The sequence below is a fragment of the Scyliorhinus torazame genome, chromosome 18 (assembly GCF_047496885.1).
Source record: "Scyliorhinus torazame isolate Kashiwa2021f chromosome 18, sScyTor2.1, whole genome shotgun sequence".
In the NCBI taxonomy this organism is placed as follows: domain Eukaryota; kingdom Metazoa; phylum Chordata; class Chondrichthyes; order Carcharhiniformes; family Scyliorhinidae; genus Scyliorhinus; species Scyliorhinus torazame.
The window spans coordinates 38,765,957-38,789,514 of record NC_092724.1 but is presented as its reverse complement, the minus strand read 5'-3'; the positions used below and the strand labels follow the sequence as shown (position 1 = coordinate 38,789,514).

At 46.5% G+C, this 23,558-nt stretch overlaps 1 protein-coding gene across 4 annotated transcripts in view; it reads left to right on the top strand.

The window, feature by feature from the left end:
• pnhd (pinhead) overlaps window positions 1–14,117 on the top strand; it is a 70,857-nt gene extending 56,740 nt beyond the window's left edge. For all 4 annotated transcript variants that reach the window (XM_072482604.1, XM_072482607.1, XM_072482606.1 and 1 more), the window contains 5 exons: window positions 4,220–4,362; window positions 4,846–5,113; window positions 9,457–9,638; window positions 9,748–9,806; window positions 12,801–14,117. In XM_072482604.1, coding sequence (XP_072338705.1) covers window positions 4,243–4,362; window positions 4,846–5,113; window positions 9,457–9,638; window positions 9,748–9,806; window positions 12,801–12,960 — 789 coding nt within the window. In that variant the 5' untranslated portion in view covers window positions 4,220–4,242 and the 3' untranslated portion in view covers window positions 12,961–14,117. The remainder of the gene's footprint in view (window positions 1–4,219; window positions 4,363–4,845; window positions 5,114–9,456; window positions 9,639–9,747; window positions 9,807–12,800) is intronic.
• Window positions 14,118–23,558: the final 9,441 nt, after the last annotated feature.

The window sequence follows — 23,558 nt, the reverse complement described above, 5'->3', positions numbered from 1 at the left end:
AAATTTAAAGTACCCAATTCTTTTTTTCCCAATTAAGGGGTAATTTAGCGTGGCCAATCCCACCCTGCACATCTTTGGATTGTGGGGGTGAAACCCACGCAGACACGGGGAGAATGTGCAAACTCCACACGGACAGTGACCCAGGGCCAGGATCGAACCCGGGTCCTCGGTGCCTTGAAGCTGTAGTGCTAACCATTGCGCCACAGTACCACCCTGCTGCTGTATAAGTCATACATTGATTTTTCTTCCCAGAATTTATTTTTCTATCTCAGTCTCTCTCCCACTTTCCTTCGATCCTCCCCTTGGAATTTCTCATTGGATGGTACTGCGGCACGGTAGCACTGTTGCTTCACAGCGCCAGGGTCCCAGGTTCGATTCCTGGCTTGGGTCACTGTCTGTGTGGAGTCTGCACATTCTCCCCGTGTCTGCGTGGGTTTCCTCCGGGTGCTCCGGTTTCCTCCCACAAGTCCCGAAAGATGTGCTGTTAGGTGGATTTGACATTCTGAATTCTCCCTCTGTGTCCACGAACAGGCGCTGGTCAGACCATAGGAACCATAGGAGCCATAGGAGTGTGGCGACTAGGAGCTTTTCACAGTAACTTCATTTCAGTGTTAATGTAAGCCGACTTGTGACAATAAAGATTATTATTATGCACTCATTCTGTGAAAGTCTTTTCACTCCTCCATTCTTTTCTTCTTTTTTGGATTAATTCCACACTCTATCTCTCTCCCTGTCTTCAACTGTCTTTCAGCACATCCCCCTTTCTTCGTTTGCAGCTTTGCACTGTTTCTCACACACCTTCCTTCACATGCTTCCATTTGAGGTGCAGTTTCACTCCTGGTTGCCACTGACAGACACCAACTATAAACATGGGTCAGAAGAGGGCTGGTCACATGACTGGTGCAAGCTCAGGTAATTCAAAATGTTTCAAAAGTATAAATCCAACCACCAACGAATCATAAATAAATGACCCGTCATGGGAGAGTCTCGGACCAGAAGGCCATAATCTCAGATGGTGGAATTTGAATTCAATAAAAATCTTGAATTAGAAGTCTAATGATCACCATGAAACCATTGCCGATTGTCGTAAAACCCCATCTGGTTCACTAATGTCCTTCAGGGAAGGAAATCTGCCATCCTTACATGGTCTGGCCTTCATGTGACTCCAGAGCCACACAGTGATGTGGTTGACTCTTACTGCTCCCCTCTGAAAGGTCACTCAATTCAAGGGCAATTAGGGATGGGCAACAAATGCTGGCCCAGCCAATGATACCCACATCCCAAGAACAAACTAAAAAAATGTTTTGGAAGATTCCTTTGAGGTAGCAGTTTAAAGCCAGTCGTTGTCCTAGATTAAATTCTCCTGGGTGAAAGCCCTCTGTTTGTCTCGGGTCACCCATCTGTGCTGAGCGCTCTTGTTGTCCTCAGTTTCCGGTGGCAAGGGAGCATGCAGCCCGTTATCGCGGAGTGTCCATGCTCGTGAGCCCCGTTACCATGCATGTCAGGCATGGGCTGGGGCTGGGACTAGGGCAGCAGCTGGTGAGGCAAATTCATCAACGTTTTTGTGGGCCAGCAACACAATCCAGGGTCTGCAGGTCTGGGCGCTGTTAATAATCGTAGGATCAAAATACCAGACACAAAGGTGCCAGACAGGGGATAGAGCTGCTGAAAACCAGACTGTTCATTGTAAAGTTGAACAAATGGCCACCCTAGCTCTATCTGGCACCTTTATGTGGTGCTGTCTCCTGTTCCTATTGTCTGACTGTTATCATAGAATCTCTACAGTGCAGACGGAGGCCATTCAGCCCATCGGGTCCGCACTGACTCTTCAAAAGAGCCCACTCCCCTTCTCTATCCACTCCCCTTCCCTATCCCCGTAACCTTACCTATACATCTTTGGAGTCTAAGGGGCAATTTAGCATGACTAATCCACCTAACGTACACTTCTTTGGACTGTGGGAAGAAACTGGAGCACCCGGAGGCGATCCACGCAGACTCTGGGAGAACGTGCACAGACAGTCACCCAATGTCAGAATCAAATCTGGGTCCCTGGTGCTGTGAGGCAGTAGTGCTAACCACTGTGCCACCGTGCCGTCCCTGTACGTTATGAACAGTCAGTCAGTTATTGGCCCCTCTACATCAGTTGGAGATAGCTAGGAGGGTGGAGGGTAGTGCTGTGAAGTGGCAGGGTGTGGAGGGCATGGGATGGTGACGGGAAGGAAGGTGATTTGTAGGTGGATGAAGAGCAAAAGCTCTGACAGTCCCTAAGTGATCAGTTAATCATTATGAAGTGGGTCAAGATCATCGACTGTTTCGGAGCAAGAGACCGAGGAACTGACTTTCTTTATTGAGTGCAAGGCACCTTTTTAAAAGGTGAGGAAATGGCACTGAATCTGCCTGAGGTAATTGGGTAATCAGAGTTTCGGATGAGGTCGCATCAATAGTCACAGATGCAAGTGCAGATCAGCTCAAGTGTACGAGGTCCTCCCTGGCGGGTGCAGAAATTTTAGATTATTATGTAAATTATGAAAGGCTCATTTTGACTTTGTCCAACAGTGTAAAAGCAAATTGGCCAATCGATTCACAGCTCTGCCAATTTTTATTTCAGAGTGAGGCATGAGGGCTCAGAATGGTGACACTTCCAAATGAATAGTGTGGAGAAATCTGAGGTCACTTTGTTTGCGAGAATCGAAAAACAGAATATTATTTCAAAGGCATGAAGCTTGTAAGTGGTGTTGATGACAGGGACTTGGTAAGGAACACAGAACGTTTGCAGGACGGTATACTAAATAACTGGGAAGGCAAGTGGTATGTTGTCCTCAATTGCAAGGACAATAAATACAAGAATAACTTCCTGCAAATGTATAAGACCACATCGGAAATACAGTGTGCAATTTTGGTCTCCATATTAATGGGAGCATATACAAAGGGAGCCAGTTTAGCTCAGTTGGCTGGACAGATGGTTTGTAATTCAGAACGAGGCCAGCAGCGTGGGTTCAATTCCCGTACCAGCTGAGATTATTCATGAAGGCCCTGCCTTCTCAACCTAGCCACTCACCTGAGGTGTGGTGATCCTCAGGTTAAATCACCCCCATCTGGGACTATGGTGACTTTACTTACTTTACATTTGCATTGGAGACGGCACAGCAAAGCTTCAGTAGACTGGTCCTGGGATGAGGGAGTTGCCCTATTTGTGAGGCTGAGTAAATTGGATCTATCATCTCTGGAGATTAGAGGAATGAGTGGTAATCTCACTGAAACATACAAAAATTCTTAGGGGTTTGACAGGGTAGATACAGTGAGGTTGTTTCCCCTCACTGAGATATCGAAAACATGGGGCACAGTCTCAGGAGAAGCAGGCAATCCTTTAGAACTGAGATGAAAATTAATTTCTTCAATGAAAGGTTTGTGAACCTTTGGAATTCTCTACGCAGGTAGGTTGTGCATGCTCCCTTGTTGAATATGTCGCAGGCTGAGCTATGTGGGGATATGCCTGTAAACAATATTGTAGATAGTTGGTGGTGCGACCTCCAACCAGCAGGTGGCGGTACAGATCCACCATGCGGTCTTGAGACAGTGGTCATGTGACAAGGCACTCAATATAAGTCAGGGCAGATTCGGTGATCCAGAGAGGTTTGTAAGATGTTCATGAGGACTGTTGTGCATAGGGGTAGTTCCAGGGGAGTATAAAGAAACTCCATGATAATTTGCTCTGTATCTGATTGTTACCTTACCACGTGTGTATTAATAAAGATCCTGGTTTGGACAAGGCACAAGCAGTTTTGTGGATTCCTTGCTAGACAACAAGCACTGAACACAACAAGCTATTGGGGTATTGAGGAGTATGATGAGTGGGCAGGAAAATGGAGTTAAAAGCCAAGGTCAGCACGATCAAATCGAATGGTGGAGCAGAGTTGACGAACCATATGATCTACTCATGCTCCTCTTTCCTTTGTTCTCTATATTGGGCCCATGCAATCCCTCTTGTCTGAGTTACTGTCTCTCTCAGGCAGAACGTCATCTACCTCACCCAGTTTTTCACCATGTTTCCTCGGTGACAGCTCAGTTTGTGAAATTCTTTTGGTCGTGTTACTTGTAGTGCTTTCAACGAGCAGAGTTGAGAAGATTTTTTGGTAAAATTATGCAATTTCCATTTTAAATGTAGTATTGATGTCGACCATGCTGCTCCTTTGTGACCAGTACTATTTTGTCCTCGCAGATGTCTCCAGCAGCCCTGTCAGTATGGACATTGGGAAATGTCATTCTCACTGTGGCAACCCCCAGAGATCGGTAAATTACAACTCTGAACTCCTGGGATTCCCTAAACATCTCTCTGTGCTGGAACAACTCCAAACTAAAAAGGTGATTCAAAAGAACACTCTTCATTTTAACTCACAGAAATAATTAAAATTCAAAATTTTTTTTATAGGTATCTTATAGAGGGACTACAGCAGTGAATTTCCTCAGTGGTGGGTGCAAACCCAATTCTTCCGTCAAAGGTCATTGTCCTGAAACATTACCTCTGTTTCTCTCTCAATAGATGGTGCCTGTCCTGCTATTTTCAAGCACTTTCTGTTTTTATTTCAGATCTACAGCATCTGGGCATCCTGTTATTCTGCAAAAGTCTTTTCTAAAGTATAAACGGGGGTTTCAGTATAAACAGGATCAGGATTTCTGCAGCAATAGAAAGATGATTCCTATGGAAATGGGATTTTAGTGTTAAATGCAATGGACCTGATCACCTGATTATTATTAAGAATTGATGATATGTTATTTAGACTATTGTATAACATTGTACAAGAGTCATTTAGAACCGTCTCACATTGCTTCATCTCCTTCCTGCAGAAGCGGCTGTTGGAGCACACATTGGAACTTTCTAGGACACCAATGGAATCATCGTGTCCACGTGATTCTCTGTGTGAGCCAGTGCGCATGAGGGTCGAGCGATTTCAGCTGTTCGACGGAGTCCGAGAGCTGGAGGTGATTGAGGAGTGTCAGTGCAATGTGCGACCAACAGCATGTGTTCGATCACTTCTGCTGAAAACATACTCACCTGACAGTCCACTGGAGGTCACTGTAGATGTGGGCAAGTGTTCCAACCCAACAGCTCCAGGTACTTCAATCCAGTGGTTAGCTATTAGTAAAAGAACAAAGGGCTTACATTTATATCGCACCTTTTTTGGCATCAGGATGTCCCAAAGCCAATTAACTACTTCTTGAAGTGTAGTACCATTATATTTTAGGAAAAATTACAGCCAATTTTGTGGAGAGGGGTGATTGGTGGGTGGAGTGGGGGGATTGGTGGGTGTAGAGGGATGGTGGGTGGAGAGGGACAATTGGTATAATGGGGTGATGGGTAGAGAGGGGTAATGGGTGGGGCGATGTGGTGGTTCGAGAGGGGTGATGGGTGGAAAGGAATTGTGGGTGGGGAGGGGCGATGTTTGGGGGGGTCTGATGGGTAAGGAGGGATGATGGGTGGGGAGGGGTAATGAGTGGAAAGAGGGCAGCACGGTGACACAGTGGTTAGCACTGCTGCCTCAGGGCACCGAGATCCCAGGTTCGATCCCGGCTCTGGGTCACTGGCCGTGTGGAATTCGCACATTCTCCCCGTGTTTGCATACGTTGCACCACAACCCAAAGATGTGCAGTGTAGGTGGATTGGCCACACTAAATTGCCCTTAATTGGAAAAAATGAATTGAGCACTCTAAATTTATTTTTTTAATTTAAATAATGAGTGGAAAGGTGGGCAGCACGGTGGCGCAGTGGGTTAGCCCTGCTGCCTCACGGCGCCGAGGGCCCAGGTTCGATCCCGGCTCTGGGTCACTGTCCGTGTGGAATTGGCACATTCTCCCCGTGTTTGCGTGGGTTTCACCCTCACAACCCAAAGGTGTGCAGTGTAGGTGAATTGGCCACGCTAAATTGCCCATTAATTGGAAAAAATTAATTGGGCACTCTAAATTTAAAAAACAAAAATGAGTGGAAAGGAATAGTAGGTGGAGAGCAATGATGGGTGGAGAGGAATGGTTGGTGGGGAAGAATGGTAAGTGGAGAGAGGTGACGGGCAGAGAGGAGTGATGGGCTGAGAGGGTTGATGGGTATGGAGGGTTGATGGGTGGAGACGGGTGGTGGGTAGAGAGGGGTGATGGGTGGAGAGAGTTGATGGGTGGAGACGGGTGGTGGGTTGAAAGGGGTGATGGGTGGAGATGGGTGGTGGGTAGAGAGTGGTGATGGGTGGAGACGGGTGGTGGGTAGAGAGTGGTGATGGGTGGATGGAGAGGAGCGATGGGTGGCGATGGTTGATGGGTGGAGATGGGTGGTGGGTAGAGAGGGGTGATGGGTGGGAGGGTTGATGGGTGGAGATGGGTGGTGGGTAGAGAGCGGTGATGGGTGGAGAGGGTTGATGGGTGGGAGTGTTGATGGGTGGAGATGGGTGGTGGGTAGAGAGGGGTGATGGGTAGTTGGAGAGGAGCGATGGGTGGGAGTGTTGATGGGTGGGGAGTGTTGATGGGTGGGAGGGTTAATGGGTGGGAGGGGTGATGGGTCGAGATGGGTGGTGGGTAGAGAGGGGTGATGGGTGGGAGGGTTGATGGGTGGGGAGGGTTGATGGGTCGAGATGGGTGGTGGGTAGAGAGTGGTGATGGGTGGGAGGGTTGATGGGTGGGAGGGTTGATGGGTGGGAAGGTTGATGGGTGGGAGGGTTGATGGGTGAGAGGGGTGATGGGTGGGAGGGTTGATGGGTGAGAGGGGTGATGGGTGGGGGGGGTTGATGGGTGGAGAGGGTTGATGGGTGGGAGGGTTGATGGGTCGAGATGGGTGGTGGGTAGAGAGGGCTGATGGGTGGGAGGGGTGATGGGTGGGGAGGGTTGATGGGTCGAGATGGGTGGTGGGTAGAGAGTGGTGATGGGTGGGAGGGTTGATGGGTGGGAGGGTTGATGGGTGGGAGGGCTGATGGGTGGAGAGGGCTGATTGGTCGAGATGGATGATGGGTGGGGAGGGTTGATGGGTGGGAGGGTTGATGGGTGGGGAGGGTTGATGGGTGGGAGGGTTGATGAGTGGGGAGGGCTGATGGGTGTAGAGGGCTGATGGGTGGAGAGGGCTGATGGGTGGGAGGGTTGATGGGTGGGGAGGGTTGATGGGTCGAGATGGGTGGTGGATAGAGAGTGGTGATGGGTGGGAGGGTTGATGGGTGAGAGGGGTGATGGGTGGGAGGGTTGATGGGTCGAGATGGGTGGTGGGTAGAGGGGGGTGATGGGTGGGAGGGTTGATGGGTGGGAGGGGTGATGGGTGGGGAGGGTTGATGGGTCGAGATGGGTGGTGGGTAGAGAGGGGTGATGGGTGGGAGGGGTGATGGGTGGGAGGGTTGATGGGTCAAGATGGGTGGTGGGTAGAGAGGGGTGATGGGTGGGAGGGCTGATGGGTGGGAGGGTTGATGGGTGGAGATGGGTGGTGGGTAGAGAGGGGTCATGGGTGGAGAGGGTTGATGGGTGGGAGGGCTGATGGGTCAAGATGGGTGGTGGGTAGAGAGGGGTGATGGGTGGGAGGGCTGATGGGTGGGAGGGTTGATGGGTGGAGATGGGTGGTGGGTCGAGAGGGGTCATGGGTGGAGAGGGTTGATAGGTGGGAGGGCTGATGGGTCAAGATGGGTGGTGGGTAGAGAGTGGTGATGAGTGGGAGGGTTGATGGGTGGAGAGCAGCGATGTGTGAGGAGGGCTGATGTGAAAGATGTCGGCGTATATTGGCAGCTGAAGTGTTCTCTTGACCCACCTGGGTGACCTCACTCAAATCTTTTTAACATATAATATTCTCTGTGGGAAGGGAACACTGGCAACTGATGGGAATTAAATTGAATTGGATGGTTGTGATTTAATGGTGATTGGCTGTTCAGGAATCTACATTCAGTGTAAATCTGTGCAGGCAGTTAAATGGAATGTCACTGAGAATAAAGAGACTAGAAGCAGCAGCATTTTAGTATAACATTCTGTATTCTTACTTTCTCTTTCTGTTTTTTGTCTCATTATTTGAGTCTTTGGGTCAAACAAAAATCATGTAGAATTTACAAAGATAGGCCATTTGTTTTTCACCACATGATCCCCTGTAACCACCTCTATTAGTACATCCTACTTGGCTCTGCCTCTTTTACTTATCCATCTTCCTCTCAAATGCATCTTTGATAATTTGCCTAAACATTCTAACCATATTCCATTTCCACATTTGCTGAGTAAAGATGTTTATCTTGAATTCCTTCCTGGTTTCATTGGGCATTAATGGGGTGGGATTTTCTGGCTGCCCCTTGGCCTATATTCCGCGATGGAGGTGGCTCGCCGTTGGCTGCCAGTGGGATCTTCTGGTCTCGCTGATGTCTATGGCGATTTCCGTGGCTCGCCTGTCCAGCCGCCAGGTAACCCGCTGCTGGGAGTCGCCTTCGGTGGGTAACCGTAAGATCCCGCCAAGGGGAAGAGCCCAAAAACCTTGCCCATTTCCTGATACTTATGACCCATAATTTGGGATTCCACCACAAGTGGAAACATTTTCTTGATGGCTACCCTTTGAAACTATGTTAATTCAGGGTTTCATTGGTTCTCTGGAACTGGAACGGGAAAGGGTTTTAATGAGAGTTTCACTGCCAATCACCTGATGTGAGGCCAGGATGTAATGAGCAGCTGTTAAACCGGCAGAGACCCAGGTAAAGCTGCCCGGATAAAAGCAAATTATTGTGGATGCTGGAATGTGAAAGAAAAATAGATAATACTGGCCAATCTCAGCATGTCTGGAGCCCCCCCCCCACAACAAGGTCAGAAATATTCAGCCCAACTTTACTGTATAATTTAAGTGGGCGATCCCTATGTGTAGCCTCAGAGGGCTAGATTCTGTGCACGATAGCGTAAAACAGATAATGAATCACAGCCCATTCTATCATTTTCGTTGACTCTGGCTGTGTATGTAATGTAACATCAGCAACACCCCATTTGGCTTCCATCCAACCTGGGACTGCACCCCGATTGAAATCAGGAGATACAGGAGGAGAAATATGAAGGCAAAAGATAGCTGGGATGTTAAGGAAGGTCAGGGGTAAAGAGCAACTGGAAAATTGTTGGTGATGGTTCCTGGACCATTGACTTCTAGGAAAATATAAAAATTATGGTAAACATTATTCTTGGCCGAATTAAAAAGATTTCAGTGGTGGTTCACTTCTTGCAGTGAAGATTGGGTCAACAAAGAAAGGTTTCAGAACATTTAATTCTCCTCCAATTATGCACCATCCATTGCACAGAACTGACCCCAAAAGTGCAGAGTCATGGCTTATATTAAAAATCAGCACTTACCACTGCTGTGAGCTAGATATCTCCCTCGTGAGGTGATGGCTGCGGATGTACTTTTCCTTGAGTAAATCCAGAAGGAAGAAGGTTGGGATTTTCCCTGACGTATGCTGCCTTTGTTTTGTTTATTCCCTGCAGGTGGTCTGGGATGTGTACCCACCAAATTTGAATCAGTTTTATTAGAGAGTCCAAACGGATTGGAGCTTATTCAAACTGTTGAATTGTGCGAGATGAGAGAGAACTGCTACAGACTGCCCCATGTGGAGTATTACTGTGTGATCACCGTTAACTCCAGCGGTGAGAAGGAAGAGAGGCTCAAGGTACTGGAGGTGTTAATTACGCAGCAGCTGCAGTTTGCTCAGTGTTTGGCTGTTGTTCATCCACAGGTTCCTGAAGTGACTGTGTCTCTTTGTTGTGATAATCTTACAGGAAATCGATGTTGGCAGATGTTTGGGTGTATGTACTGCAGGAAGTGGCGATCTCGTAAGGTAAGCACAGCTGGTCCTAGTCTTCTCCCATCCCCACCTTTTCCAAAAGACACAGCTTGATGCAGAGTTTCACTAATAATAACATGCCAGTGGATGCTGCAACTCCGATGACAGATCTGCAACTTAAATGAGTTGGTAATGCTGCCTACAGAGGCTTGGAGTCCAAGCTCAATAAACAGCTTCTCCCTGTAAAGGAAGAAAGTCCCCGAGGTCCATAGGCTGCTCTCCCCTTTTGAAAGAGAGCGGACCGGTGGTGATTTAACCTGAGGGTCACCACACCTCAGGTGAGGGGTGAGGTTGAAAAGGCGGGGCTTTCTGAGGACAACCTCAACCGGTCCGGGAATTGCACCCACGCTGTTGGCATCGCTCCGCATCACGAACCAGCTGTTCAGCCAACTGAGCTAACCGACACCCAGCTTCTCTCTGTACTTCTGCACGCGAAACATTTTTAAAATAGTAATCGTACATTGATAGAGGAAGACTGTGTTGTGAGCAAGAGTAGGCTAATTTAAGGGCTCAAACGCATGAGATATCAAAAGTAGCACCTCAAATAACTACAACCAAAAAAGGCTAATGGCATGCTGTGCCTTGTGACAAGATGTGCAGAGTACAAAAGTCAAGATGTAATGGCAAATTCATATTTAACCATAGTAAGATCACAGCTGGAGTTACTTTGTGCAGTTTGTGGCTCCATATTCTCGGAAGAATGTTAAGGAAATGAAGGATACAGTAAGGATTTGACAGGATGCGGCCTGCTGTAAGGGAAATACAAATCTGAAGATAGAGGTGAAACATTGTTGGTGTTTGAAGAGAGATTACAGGGTGATTTAAAAAAAGGTGTTTGAAACTATGAGAGGATGGGGCAGAACTGATAGAAACAGACTCCATTGATTGAGGAGGCCAAAATGAGGGGATGTAATTAAATAGAAGAGATTTACGATGGAGTGCAGCAGCAACAATTTACACAGAGGCTTGTGCAGCTATTGAACGCACTACTTGTGTCCGTTATTGAAGCAGAGAGCATAGGGTATAATAATATCCACAAGGTTCCACTAACCTCTCACAATGACATTCACGGAAATCCTGTTCAACAGCATAAGCAGCTATCCATGCCGTTTCTCCGGGTTTCTGTCAAAGTTACAGAGGGAGTTTGGGAGAAATCCCTAAGGAAGTTCTACCACCATGCCAACACTTAAAACTAAGTTAGCTCTGTGGTTAAAGGAAAGGGAGATTAATGGATATGGAAATAAAGCAGGCAAACAAGATTAAATGAATTTGCTTTGATGCTAATGGAACAGTAAAATGGAATCGCTCTCATAAAATGGAGCAACACAGGAATAGAAACATCAAAGAGGCAACAAAAAAGTCAGAAATAATCATTTATTTTATGATGATATTGAGCATCATGATTTCTTTTTGGGGGGATCTTTTGAAAGGATTTACATGCTTTCTAGACCTTCCTGACTCGAACTTTATTCAATTATTCAACACTGTATGCCAAACTGCCTTAAGAAACTATGACATTTTCACCAGAAGAATACTTAGTGCATTTCTAAGGTGTTCATTGGATCACAGTTTCAGGGGAAGTGTCAGTTCCTTTAAATTTCTTATGTTTTAAAATAGTTGTCAGAGAAATGTTAATTGATGAGCTACTGATGATATCGGAAGTCATTTTGAGGCTCACACACTCATGGGTCCTTAATTTAAAAGTAAGACCTTTAAAATGTTGAATGTACAAGGTCTTACTTGCCAGTTTTTTTTTCAAGTGAAACCTTTAAGCTTTTAGTACAGAAGATGCCTTCAGTTAACCACAGTATTAACTGATTTACCTTACCTCCATGGTATCCAGCACTACAGACCTGGGCTCATAGGTTTTGCAATCAAAAAATGGTTTAAAAATGAGAGCGCACATGCTCCACAATACAAAATTCTTCAGCAGACCAACACAATAATAGAGGTAGGACAAAAGAAAGTTACCCGTTTATTTGTAACTTCAGTGGTAGTGGTACCCAATTTCCATGTGCTTCACTCAAGCCATACCCAGTCCCTGTCAAACTTACTGAGAGGGACCATGTCCATGTCTAACTTACTGAGAAGGATCCAGTCTCCATCTAACTTACTGAGAGGAACTCAGACTTTGAACGACTCAATAGAGGTATCTGATGTCTAAGTCACAAAAAACTATCCAGTTTTCTGTTTGACATTCTGATATAGCTAGTGTTTATAATATTATTAGAGGCATGACTTTTTAAATACATTTTTCCGCTGATGGAGGTTTGTTCTGTATTTGTTCTTCTGTGCAGAAACTATTAGTTCTTATTGCCAGTGGATTTATTTGATGTTGCTACAGTTCAGCACAATTATACCTGTTTGTTTCAGAATATGAATTCCAGGATGCTGGCTTTCCTGTGTACGCTCTGTGTTGTGACCTGTGTGGCTCGGTTTTGATTGTTTTAATTTAGAGCTTCTGTTTAATTCTGGCAGTCAATTGAACAATTTGAAAGGAGGATTTTACTGAAAAAACTTAATGCTGAGCAGCTCTTTGTTTTTAAAAGCCAGTCAGATTTTTGACAAGATCAGGATGTATTGAACTTTTGGCTACACCTCCATATTAAAGACATTGACTGTGAGCTTGAACTCCATCCCAGTTTAAGCTAAACTACCTTCTCACTGATTGATACTTAAAAAAAAAAAATTTAGAGTACCCAATTCATTTTTTCCAATTAAGGGGCAATTTAGCGTGGCCAATCCACCTACCCTGCACATCTTTGGGTTGTGGGGGTGAAACCCACGCAAACACGGGAAGAATGTGCAAACTCCACACGGACAGTGACCCAGAGCCAGGATCAAACCTGGGACCTCGGCGCCGTGAGACTGCAGTGCTACCACTGCGCCACCCTGCTGCCCATGACCTGGTTGATATCCAGGTTTCTCAGGCAGGGTTTATTCTCTTGCTCTCAAAAGATGTTGATGGTTATTCCCCTTCTTTTTCAGGGATATTCGGAGCAAGGACCAGTGCGTGGTTTGTGAAGACGGCTCATCAAATGGCTGCTTCCCTGGAGAATATGAAACCCACACATTCCGGAGCAGACGCGGGAAGTTCAGGACTGTCAATGCTATCAAATCCTGCAAATGCCTTGGGGCAAACTTATAGTCAACTAGAGAGAGAGAGAATGTAGGGTTACATCAACAAACGCTGTGACGGGGCGGCACGGTGGCTCAGTGGTTAGCACTGCTGCCTCACGGTGCCGAGGACCCAGGTTCGATCCCGCCCCCGGGTCACTGTCCGTGTGGAGTTTGCACATTCTCCCTGTGTCTGTGTGGGTCTCACCCCCATAACCCAAAGATGTGCAGGGTAGGTGAATTGGCTACGCTAAATTGCACCTTACTTGGAAATAAAGTGAATTGGGACTTTAAATTTTTTTAAAACATCAACAAACGCTGTGACCATTAATGCTGTCTTGCATAATGCTTTACTTTATGATCTATTCCTTTCCCAGACACTGGATCCAGTTACCTCTCTCTTGTGGCCATTTTTGAATTATGTATACCAGTATCCACTCATATGCCCTCTGATGCCTATCCTTTATTAGGGGTATTACGGTACCATGTGATGCCAAGAGGCTATTGGTGGATAGACACTGGGTCCCGATTGGATCAGCCGCCTACTGGCTTCACCCAGTAAGGCGGAGTATAAGAGCCCGGGTTCTCCCAGCAGCCGCATTCTGTAACTGTGCTGCTGGGGAACAAGTCTGCGTAATAAAGCCATCGATTGACTCCATCTCTTCTCGTCTCGTGAGTGATTGATCGTGCTACACTTTATTACGCAGGGTACCGTAATACCCCTAATACAAACCACCACACAGGAGTTATTAGGCGTGGTTAAGGAGCAGTAACCCCTGGCTAAGTCCTTAGCACCAAGGCATTACAATCCATTAATAAATACTGGCACCTCAGCACAGACTTAGTATTGAACCTGGGAGCTAATCGCAAAACACATGAATGAGACAACATGCAAACTTGGAGCGAGAGGCCTGTGTCTATGAGGAAATCTCAGCAATGCTCACTCCAGCATCCAGGAATGAAGTTGGTTCTGACAGAGGAGAGGGAGTCAGGGAAGGACTCATTGAATCGCACGTTAGTAAAACCTTCAGCTCCAAAAGGAATCTTTCAGAAAGTAATTGATCCCCTCTGGGACCTTCTAATGGTTCCACATGTTCCTGGGCCTTTCCTGGGATTTCCATGGATTTCATGCCTGCCTTCAACTAGTATTTGTTTCATTAAAGTCTGTTGAGAACGTTTTGGACAGAATTCGAAGTGTGTGTGTGTGTGTGGGTGGGTGGGTGGGGGGGGGGGGGGGGGGGGGGGTTGGGGGGGGGGGGGTCGACCATGTTCTGACCCATTTGCTTTCCCCCAGTGATGAGGGGGGGGATCGACCAGGTTCTAACCCATTTGCTTTCCCCCAGTGATGATTCGCTGCTCTTCCTCCAGGGCACAATTGGAATTTCAGACCCTTCAATATTTATGCACTGAGACCCATGTGTAGCAATTGGGACTTGTTGCCAATCGGCACCGTAATCACCAATAATGTTGCTCTTTTTAATGAGTGGAATACTATCCACCAATCGGCACCAATAATGTTGCCAAATTAACTAGATATGACAGTTATTAATGATAATATTGCTTTTCAGAATCGCCAGGTATCAAATGATCAAATGGTAAGGCTTTACCGGATATCGATCAAAGACCAAACAACCAGTTAGTCAGTTCATGTTCAAAGATAGTTTATTTACACACAAGGATTACTTCGACATGCAACATGAAACACTACAAGTTAAATTACAGCTAACAACTGCAAGAACCTATCCTTAACTTCAGGGCAACCGCCTCTTTGCAGATGAACAAGGCCTTTGTTCAGATCTTGCGTGGCTGGGTAGAAGAAGTGGCTTCGTCTCTGCTGGGCTATTGAAATGAAATGAAAATCACTTATTGTCACAAGTAGGCTTCAAATGAAGTTACTGTGAAAAACCCCTAGTCGCCACATTCCGGCGCCTGTTCGGGGAGGCTGGTAGCGATCGTTGGTCGTGAACTTGTCTTCTGGTCGTAATGCTACACTTGGTTTTAGGTGTAGGTCGGGGCCAAGAGAGACCGAACACATGGCTGTGTCTCTTTTTATCCCTCTGGGATTTTGCGCTCTTTGGGGCGGTCCTTAGCTTTGGACCCACTAATTCGACAGGCTTCGATCACTGCCTTAGATTTTGGCCAATAAAGGGGCGGGTGCCTTGATGGCTGGGCATGTCCTGAGCGGTCATTGACCTTGGCTTTTTGGGCTTTCTTAGCAAAGGGAGTGATGCTGGTTAGTCTGCATCTGTATCGGTTACCTGGGTACAGTCCTTTTGTTCTGGGGAAATGGGCCATTGGAATGCAAACGAACGGGGGTTTCGATCGTGTCTAGCTATCTGGGTTGGAAATACACACACAAGCTCTGAGTGTGTCTGAGTCCTGGGTTGGCCATAATTCCCATGGTCCTTTGCAGGTTGCCATCTGCGATGGCTACATCCCGTCCTCTTGATCCTGAACGCGAAGCGTGGTGCATCACACTGTTGATCCCTCATCCGTCCTTGGTGTGCCGGCTACCCTTGGTCAAGGACAGGTTCTACACTACTCTGTCCTATGTTTTGGAGCATTTACCTAAGTTTTATTAACCATCATACATTCATAATCTCTAAGGGGACACTATAAAACATTCAACTATTACACATTTAACTTATTCGCACAAGGGAATATCTAACTATCACTATCTAAGCTACTCTCATACTGCTTGCATATATAAAAAAGGAACTTATGTGCAATACAAAATTTTTAAACCAACGGCAGCATCACATTTCAACTTAACTTATCAACGTTATAGAGGTGTACAATCTTTATTTTTATCGGTGGTTACATTGTTTGTTGGGTTGGGTGAATTCCGAAGAAGGGGGCTCGGAGTGTATATATCGGGGAGCAGGAGGCTCTTTTTCGCCATTTGCGGAGTCTAAGTGTCTGGATAACACTGCAGATTATTGCTATCACCAGAAGGGCCTCTACTGTATCTGAAAGGGAATACCATTTAACAATGTTTTTGCACCAAGTGGGGGTATCAGTGTTTATCTCTATGTGTGGTATGGTGTCCGGGCTAGTTGTGTGGTCATGTTCAGGGCTGGTGTGGTGTCGGGTACAGAGGCTTGTGACATGCGCAGTTGTAGGAGTCCAGTGATGATCACAATGTAGGTCATCAGTCCACTCTTCATCTTGTCTTCTGTTCTTCGTTCTTCGCATATTCCTGGGGGTGCAAGCATAATATCTGTTATTATCGTTGGTTAACATCTCGTTTTGTTTGACTTTCTCTCCTTAACTTCAATTACCCATTAGAATCGTCACCATGTGTGACTCCCTCATTTTTTTTTTTAAATACCATTTTGGAGAGACAAGAAATGCAAATTTTTAAAGTATCGAGACTCTCGCAGCTTGTGGTCGATGCTTGGAGTGCGCGGACAATTTCTTCGCCCAGTTTTTTCTTTACTACAACCATTGATGATTGAGGCTCATACTTAAGTAGCTGAATTTTAGGGCGGCCGGTTTTATAAAGTTTCTTCGTCCCAGGGTCCAGAGGTAGTTTGCATATAGCAGCATATATGTCATAACAAAGTGTGTCAAACATGTAAATAGCAGGTGGGGAAGCGACCAAAGAGTCGCGGAAGGTAAAGTGTTGAGTTTACAGACTGTGGCAAAGGGCATTCTTTAAACCACAATAAGAGCAGAGAAGGGAAAACTAAGACCTGCCAAAGACAGTGAAAAGTGTAAAGAACCATTCCAGAGTACTCGAAGTGACGGGAACATGAGGTGCGTGTGGGCCGCGGCAGGGCAAGAATGGGTGGGATTCCCAGGTAGGGTGGTGATCAGTGCCGTTGCTCCACTACCTGAGCTTGACTGACCGGATACATTTGGGGTCCTCAGGTAGGGCGGGGATTAGTGTCGTTACTCCACTACCTGGGTGACCGAAATGAGCGGAAAGAATTTGTAACACATATGAGATCTAACAATTGTTCCTTTAACGGCCATTGGTCAGTAAATGGCGTCGGAAGAGTAACTATAACTGTATCAAGAAATTGGGTGTCAGGCCGACATTAATTAAACCCATGTAGCAATAAGAAAGAAAGGAGGAAATAAAAGGCGGACAGGCTCCATTAGTAAGTAGGACACCGTAATTCTAATGCGGCTCCTTTTTCTCTCTGGACACCTCAGGGTTCTGTATCGAAAAGCGTTGTAAAAGGGTTACCATAACAGGAGTCAGACTCGGAATCGTCACCATATCCCGGTTGCCAGACTCGTGTGTGCCATTTTTGTGCCGTGGCCATGTGGGCCGTTGTGGAATCCGAATCAGCATGTCTTACCAATTTACAAGAGTTGTCGTGGTGTCAAAAAGGGGTTCGTTTGTCATGAGGCGTAGGGGCGGTGGCAGTGAAGGGCAAATTACTGTTGTTGGGCGGTGGTGGTGGCTCTGGCAGTGGAAGGTGATATTGGGGGCCAAACATGTCCTGGTTGTGGTTCCAGGGGCTGGAGTGACTGGTCCTGGAGAGGTTGTACCAGTGGTCAGTGATCGTGGTCAATTCGGGAAGGCTGGCGCTATCGTCTGAATCAAGCTCAAGGTGGAAAGTCGTACTTGTGGGACGAGGCAAGGTCGGGTCTGTGGGCATGGACGTGCTGTCATGGCTGGGGGAAGGTTGGACTAGGTTGTTGATGGGCGGGGCGGAATCGTCTGCTATTGCCAGGGAGATGTGGTGGGAGTGGCTACATTGGGTTCCATAGACTTTGAGCTGGTTGATGTGGAACCAACCAGTTTTACCATTGGGGTACGTTATCTTGTACAGAGAGGGGCTTACACTTGCTGACAGTCTGTATACTCTACGGGGTGGACTGTTTTATCAAAGCGGCCTTACTCTGCTTTGTCCTAGCGCCTAGTCTGACAGCTGCAGCGAGCTGTGCTGTTTTAATATTTTCCGTGGCTTGTTGGACTGCTTTTTCATGGGTGAGGGCGGTGACTGTGGGGCTTGCCAAATCGAGTCATAATAAATAATCAGTTCCTTTCATGGGCCGTCCGGTCATGAGAGTGTGGGGGGGGGGGGGGCGGTGAAACCTGTGGCACTGGATACTGTGTTCCTAATAAGGGCGAATGGGAGGACTGTGTCCCATGTGGTGTTATGCTGTTGCACCATTTTTCTAATGGTCGCTTTCAAGGTGCGATTCATTCATTCAACAATGGCGCTGGATTGGGGGTGATACGCTATGTGAAATTTCTGCTTGATTCCAAAAATCGTTAGGACATTCTGCATGACTCTGCTGGTGAAATGGGAACCTTTGTCTGACTCAAAGTCTGCGGGGAAGACCCCAGCGTGTAAATATCTGTTGGATCAAAATCATAGCTGTGGCTTTCGCTGTGTTCGTCCGGGAGGGAAATGCTTCTACCCATTTTGTAAAGGTGACGATTACTACTAATACATATTTAAAACCATTTCTGCAGGGAGGGAGGGGACCAATGTAGTCAAGCTGTAAATTTGTCCAAGGGCCATTAACAGGTCGGGTGTGCCTCAATTGTCCTTTCTTGGAGTACCTTTCAGGATTGTTCGGTGCACAGATTAAACAATTCTCAACATAATGTGTGACATCGGATTTTAAATCAGGCCACCAACACAAAGTTTTTAAATGGGCAATGGTATTGTCTCTCCCCTGATGTCCGTGTCCGTCATGAAACTGGTAAATTATCTGGTTTCTGTCCTGGGTGGGGACCACATAAATTCAATTTTTCAAAACTATACCGCCCTGTACCGTCAGTGAGTCCTTGAATTTGTCGTAGGGGGCTGGGCAGTTACCGTCTAAAACTTGCTTAAGAGTGTCGTCCGTCTTTTGGGCCTGGGCTAAATCTTCGATATTGGTCGGTGAAACCTGGACTGCGTGTATCGGCTCACTTTCGGGGGGTTGCCAAAAGTGTCCGTGGCGTGATCCTGTCTTGGCTAAGGCATCTGCTTTTACGTTACCGGGTGGGGAGGAACGATGATGGTATCTCACTTTGATTATGCCGTATGTGCGTTCTTTTGCTGTCTCAAGGATATACTTCAACAATGGGGCTGAGGGTAGGGGTTTACCATCAGCGGATACGAATCCTCGAGATTCCCACAGGGACAGGAATCCTGTCAAACTATTGCACACATATATACTGTCCGAATGTATGTCCGCTGGGGTCGGAAAGGAATTTGGGTGCTGCACTACATATGCTATAGCCGCTAATTCGGCTGCTTGTGATCCTAGATGGCCAGGCAATTCTAAAGATATTTCCTCTAATGCGCGTCCCTGTGCGTCTTCCACATAAATTCCACAACCAGTTATTCTCTTTCCATTTTCTATGGTGGAGGAATCGTCTACATAAACCTTTAAAGCATTGTCCGTGGTCTGGGGATTCTGCGTTTTACTGCCTGCTCGTGTGTGTAATGACTTCGGAATAAAGGGTCCTGTGTGGTGTTTGGCTGCAATGATCTGGCACTCATGTGGGGTTCCTGCATACTGAAGGTTGTCTGCTAAAAATGTGTGGGTCTTTGTACGTTTAACTGTAATGTCCTTTCCTTGTAACAACAGTGTCCACCGAGCTGCTCTAATCTGGCTGACTGAACCGTCCTTTAACGTACCATCTAACAATAGCTGCGTTGGGGTGTGCTCGGTTAAAATTGTTACTGGGTTAAGGCCTGTGATATATGCAAAATACTGCACTGCCCAAAAGACTGCGAGCAAATGCCTTTCGCAAGCTGAAAATCCTTGCTCTACGGGATCCAAAATTCGTGAGGCATAGGCTACGGGTCCGAAGCGGTCATGTATTTCCTGTAGGAGTACTGCTGATAGGGTTCGGTCGGTGGTTGCTACTTCTATGGCGTAGGGAGAGTGTGGGTCTGGACTTGCAAAGTGGGGGCTGTGCCTAGGGCGAGTTTTAATTCATCGATGGCGTCCATGTGCTGGGAAAGCCATTCCCATGGGGCGTTCTTTTTTAGGAGCTCGGAGAGTGGGGCTGCTTTTGTGGCAAAACCATCTATATGGCTCCTACAATATCCAACTAATCCTAAGAATGACCGGAGTGCAGTGACATTGTGGGGCAGGGGCAATTTAACTATTGACTCAATTTGTTTGTGTTCAATCAATCTCTCCCTTCCCGTGGGTGATAATGGTGCCTAAATAAAGGACCTTTTCTTTTAGGATCTGGGCTTTTTTCGGGTTGACCTTGCATCCAATTGATTGTAAGAGACCTAGCAATTCTGAAAGAAGCTTAACATGCTCTTCCTTTGTGTCCGTCTGTAGGAGTAAGTTGTCCACATACTGAATAAGGCATTCGAGGCAGGAAAATGGTGAAAGTCCGTTGGCCGATTGTCGGTGAGAAATGGAGGGGGAGTTGTGGAAACCTTGCGGGAGGCATGTCCACGTATACTGCTGCCCTTGAAATGTGAACGCGAACTTGTATTGACAGGCCTTATCTAAGGGAATGGACCAGAAGCCATTGCTAATGTCCAGCACTGTAAAGTACGTTGCGTGTACTCCCTGTTTGAGTATGGTTTTGGGACTCGTGGCAACGGTGGGGGCTGCTAATGGGGTGACCTTGTTGAGCTCTCAGTCGTCAATGGCTAATCTCCATGAACTGTTGGGTTTCTTTACGGGCCAAATTGGGGCATTGTTTGTTGAGGCTACAGGCTGAATTCATCCTTTATCTAGTAAGCTATTGATGACTTTTGAGATCTCACCCTCAGTTTGCTGTGGGAAACCGTATTGCTTCTGGGGCTTGGGATCGGGACCTGGAATTGTGACCATGCCTGGGATTTCCCACAATCGTGTTTGTGTTGGGCGAAGGCTGCTTTATGTCTTCTGAGGACCTCTCTAATTGTCTGGTCTGTATTAATTGTTTGCGGATCAAACCAATAGTCTCCTACTGAGCAAATCCTATGTTTGTAGTTCCCAACTGTGAGCGCGGAGGGGGCTCTCGCTGTGTTGGCCATTTCCCATACACACTTATTCACGGGGTCAAAGGAAAGGTTGTGGGAGCTCATAAAGTCAATTCCTAGAATGCGCTCGGCTGTTTGGGGCAAGTCGGCTAAAACAACGGGGTGCCTGGTGTTTACGGTTCCTATCTGAATATCTACGGGGACTGTAATGTATCCCTGCTGTACGTGTCCTGTAAATCCACTAAGGGTGATGGTGTCTGTGGTGGGCCATTTGTCACGCTGAAACATTGTGGAGGAGTTTAAAGTGGTGCGAGACCCTCCTGTGTCCCAAAAGAACTCTACTGGATGTAACTGATCGCATCTAAAATAGCCGTTTTCATCTCCCGTAGGGTTCCTCCTCCTACATTCTGGGGTTCTGGTAAAGCTGAACTAACAGACGGATCAAGGCTCATGACTATAAGCTTAACTTTCTCCCTTTTGTCTGGACCGTACATAACTGTTTGCTGTCGTACTCTCTCAAAGAAATTATGTGGATCCGCGGTGGGTTCGAATGGTTCACTTTTGGCGCAGGCATCTCTCAATTGGGTGATGGATAATGGGGTGGTGTAAACGAAATCAGGCTCATCCCAATCTGATGACTTGCACTGTGTGGTGACTGGATTAATGAGGGTGTGTGCTGCCTGTGCAGTCGGTGGTGCGAGTGCTTTCCTTTTCGGGGCATGGGGGGCTCTATTGTGATTTTCGGTATCCTCCACATATCTATGGGCGGTTCCATTTAGTTCTTGCCAATTGGGGCCATTCTCCTCATCTAAATCTTGTTCAAAGGTATCTCTGAATCCGTTTTGCACTGACAACAGTGACTGCAACTTCTCTATTTGTCGTCTACATTTTGCGTGATCTACTGTGCTCTGAACGAAGTCTTACAACACCAGGTTAAAGTCCAACAGGTTTGTTTCGATGTCACTAGCTTTCGGAGCGCTGCTCCTTCCTCAGGTGAATGAAGAGGTATGTTCCAGAAACATATATATAGACAAATTCAAAGATGCCAAACAATGCTAGGAATGCGACCATTAGCAGGTGATTAAATCTTTACTGTGCTCTGACTTTGTTCTGCAGTGGAGCTATGGAGCACTCGTAAAGCTGCCTTTAAATCTGCGCATTGTCTTGTTAACTGTGCTACCTGCTGTTCTGTCTCTTCTCGTACCAAAATTGCGCGCTGTGTATCTTGGTAGGCTTTATCGTACTGGGTCTGAAAGCTGCTACGGTGAACTAAACAAGATTGGTGTGCCCGTTTGACATCAGCCATCTCATTATCTTTAGCTGCCAACTGTTCCCGGAGTTGCTCATTAATCTTTTCACATTCACTATAGTTTCCCTCATTCTTCTCCTCTTTCTCAACTAACTGTCTGCGGAGCGTCCTCACGACCTCCTCTGTGCCTCGCAACTGTGCCAAACAGGACATTATTGCCATCGGCTTACAAACTTTCGCTGCATTCTTCTTATGTACCTCGGTTAGGTTGTCCCACCAGGTTTTTCCTATGCTTCCTGGACCTGACTCATCATTTGAACAAAACTAGGACCAAAGGGGCCATCCTTTCCCCTTCAAATACTTCCTCAATTCCTCTTCCCATATGGGGCACTGCTCTGCTCTGTTGGTCACTGCGACTTCGGGTTCCTGCGGGTTCATTAGACATTCCATCGCTATTGTGGCCATTGCTACTATTATCTCTGTTTTCCTACCGTTAATTTCTCTGTTTTCCTACCTCTAAGTGCTCTTTTGCTCTGCTTTTAACTTCTCTTTTCCTACTATCAATTTGGGACAGGGGGAATAAGGCGGTGATTCGAACAGCGGGTATGGCCTAAGCTATTTTCCGGTTCACAATACTCCTGATAGTTTAACGCAAAATCTAACGAGTTTACCTTATATCCCTGTCAGTACGCAAGTTAATACACACTTCCGAATCTTGGTAATTTGATCGATACGGGCCTTACACGTGTGGTTTCTTTCACTTTTCCTCAATTGGATTTCTAATGCAAAGTTTTGTGGGTTCTCTCAGAGTGACAAAATCACTTCTAGGTTGAGTCCCGTCAGATGTCGCCAATAGTGTTGCCGAGTCACCAATAATGTTGCTCTTTTTAATGAGTGGAATACTACCCCACCAATCGGCACCAATAATGTTGCCAAATTAACTAGATATGACAGTTATTAATGATAATATTGCTTTACAGAGTCGCCAGGTATCAAATGATACCACCACAAGCCTTTACCGGACATCGATCAAAGACCAAACAACCAGTTAGTCAGTTCAATTTCAAAGATAGTTTATTTACACACCAGGATTACTTCGACATGCAACATGAAACACTACAAGTTAAACTACACCTAACAACTGCAATAACCTATACTTAATTTCAGGGCAACCGGCTCTTTGCAGATGAACAAGGCCTTTGTTTGGATCTTGCGTGGCTGGTAGAAGAAGTGGCTTCGTTTCTGCTGGGCTCATCCGTCTGGTAGCGATCGTTGGTCTTGAACTTGTCTTCTGGTCGTAATGCTACACTTGGATTTAGGCATAGGCCGGGGACAAAAGAGACCAAACACATGGCTGTATCTCTTTTTATCCCTCTGGGAATTTGCGCTCTTTGGGGTGGTCCTTAGCTTTGGACCCAATAATTCGACAGGCTTCGATCACTGCCTTCGATTTTGTCTAATAAAGGGACAGGTGCCTTGATAGCTGGG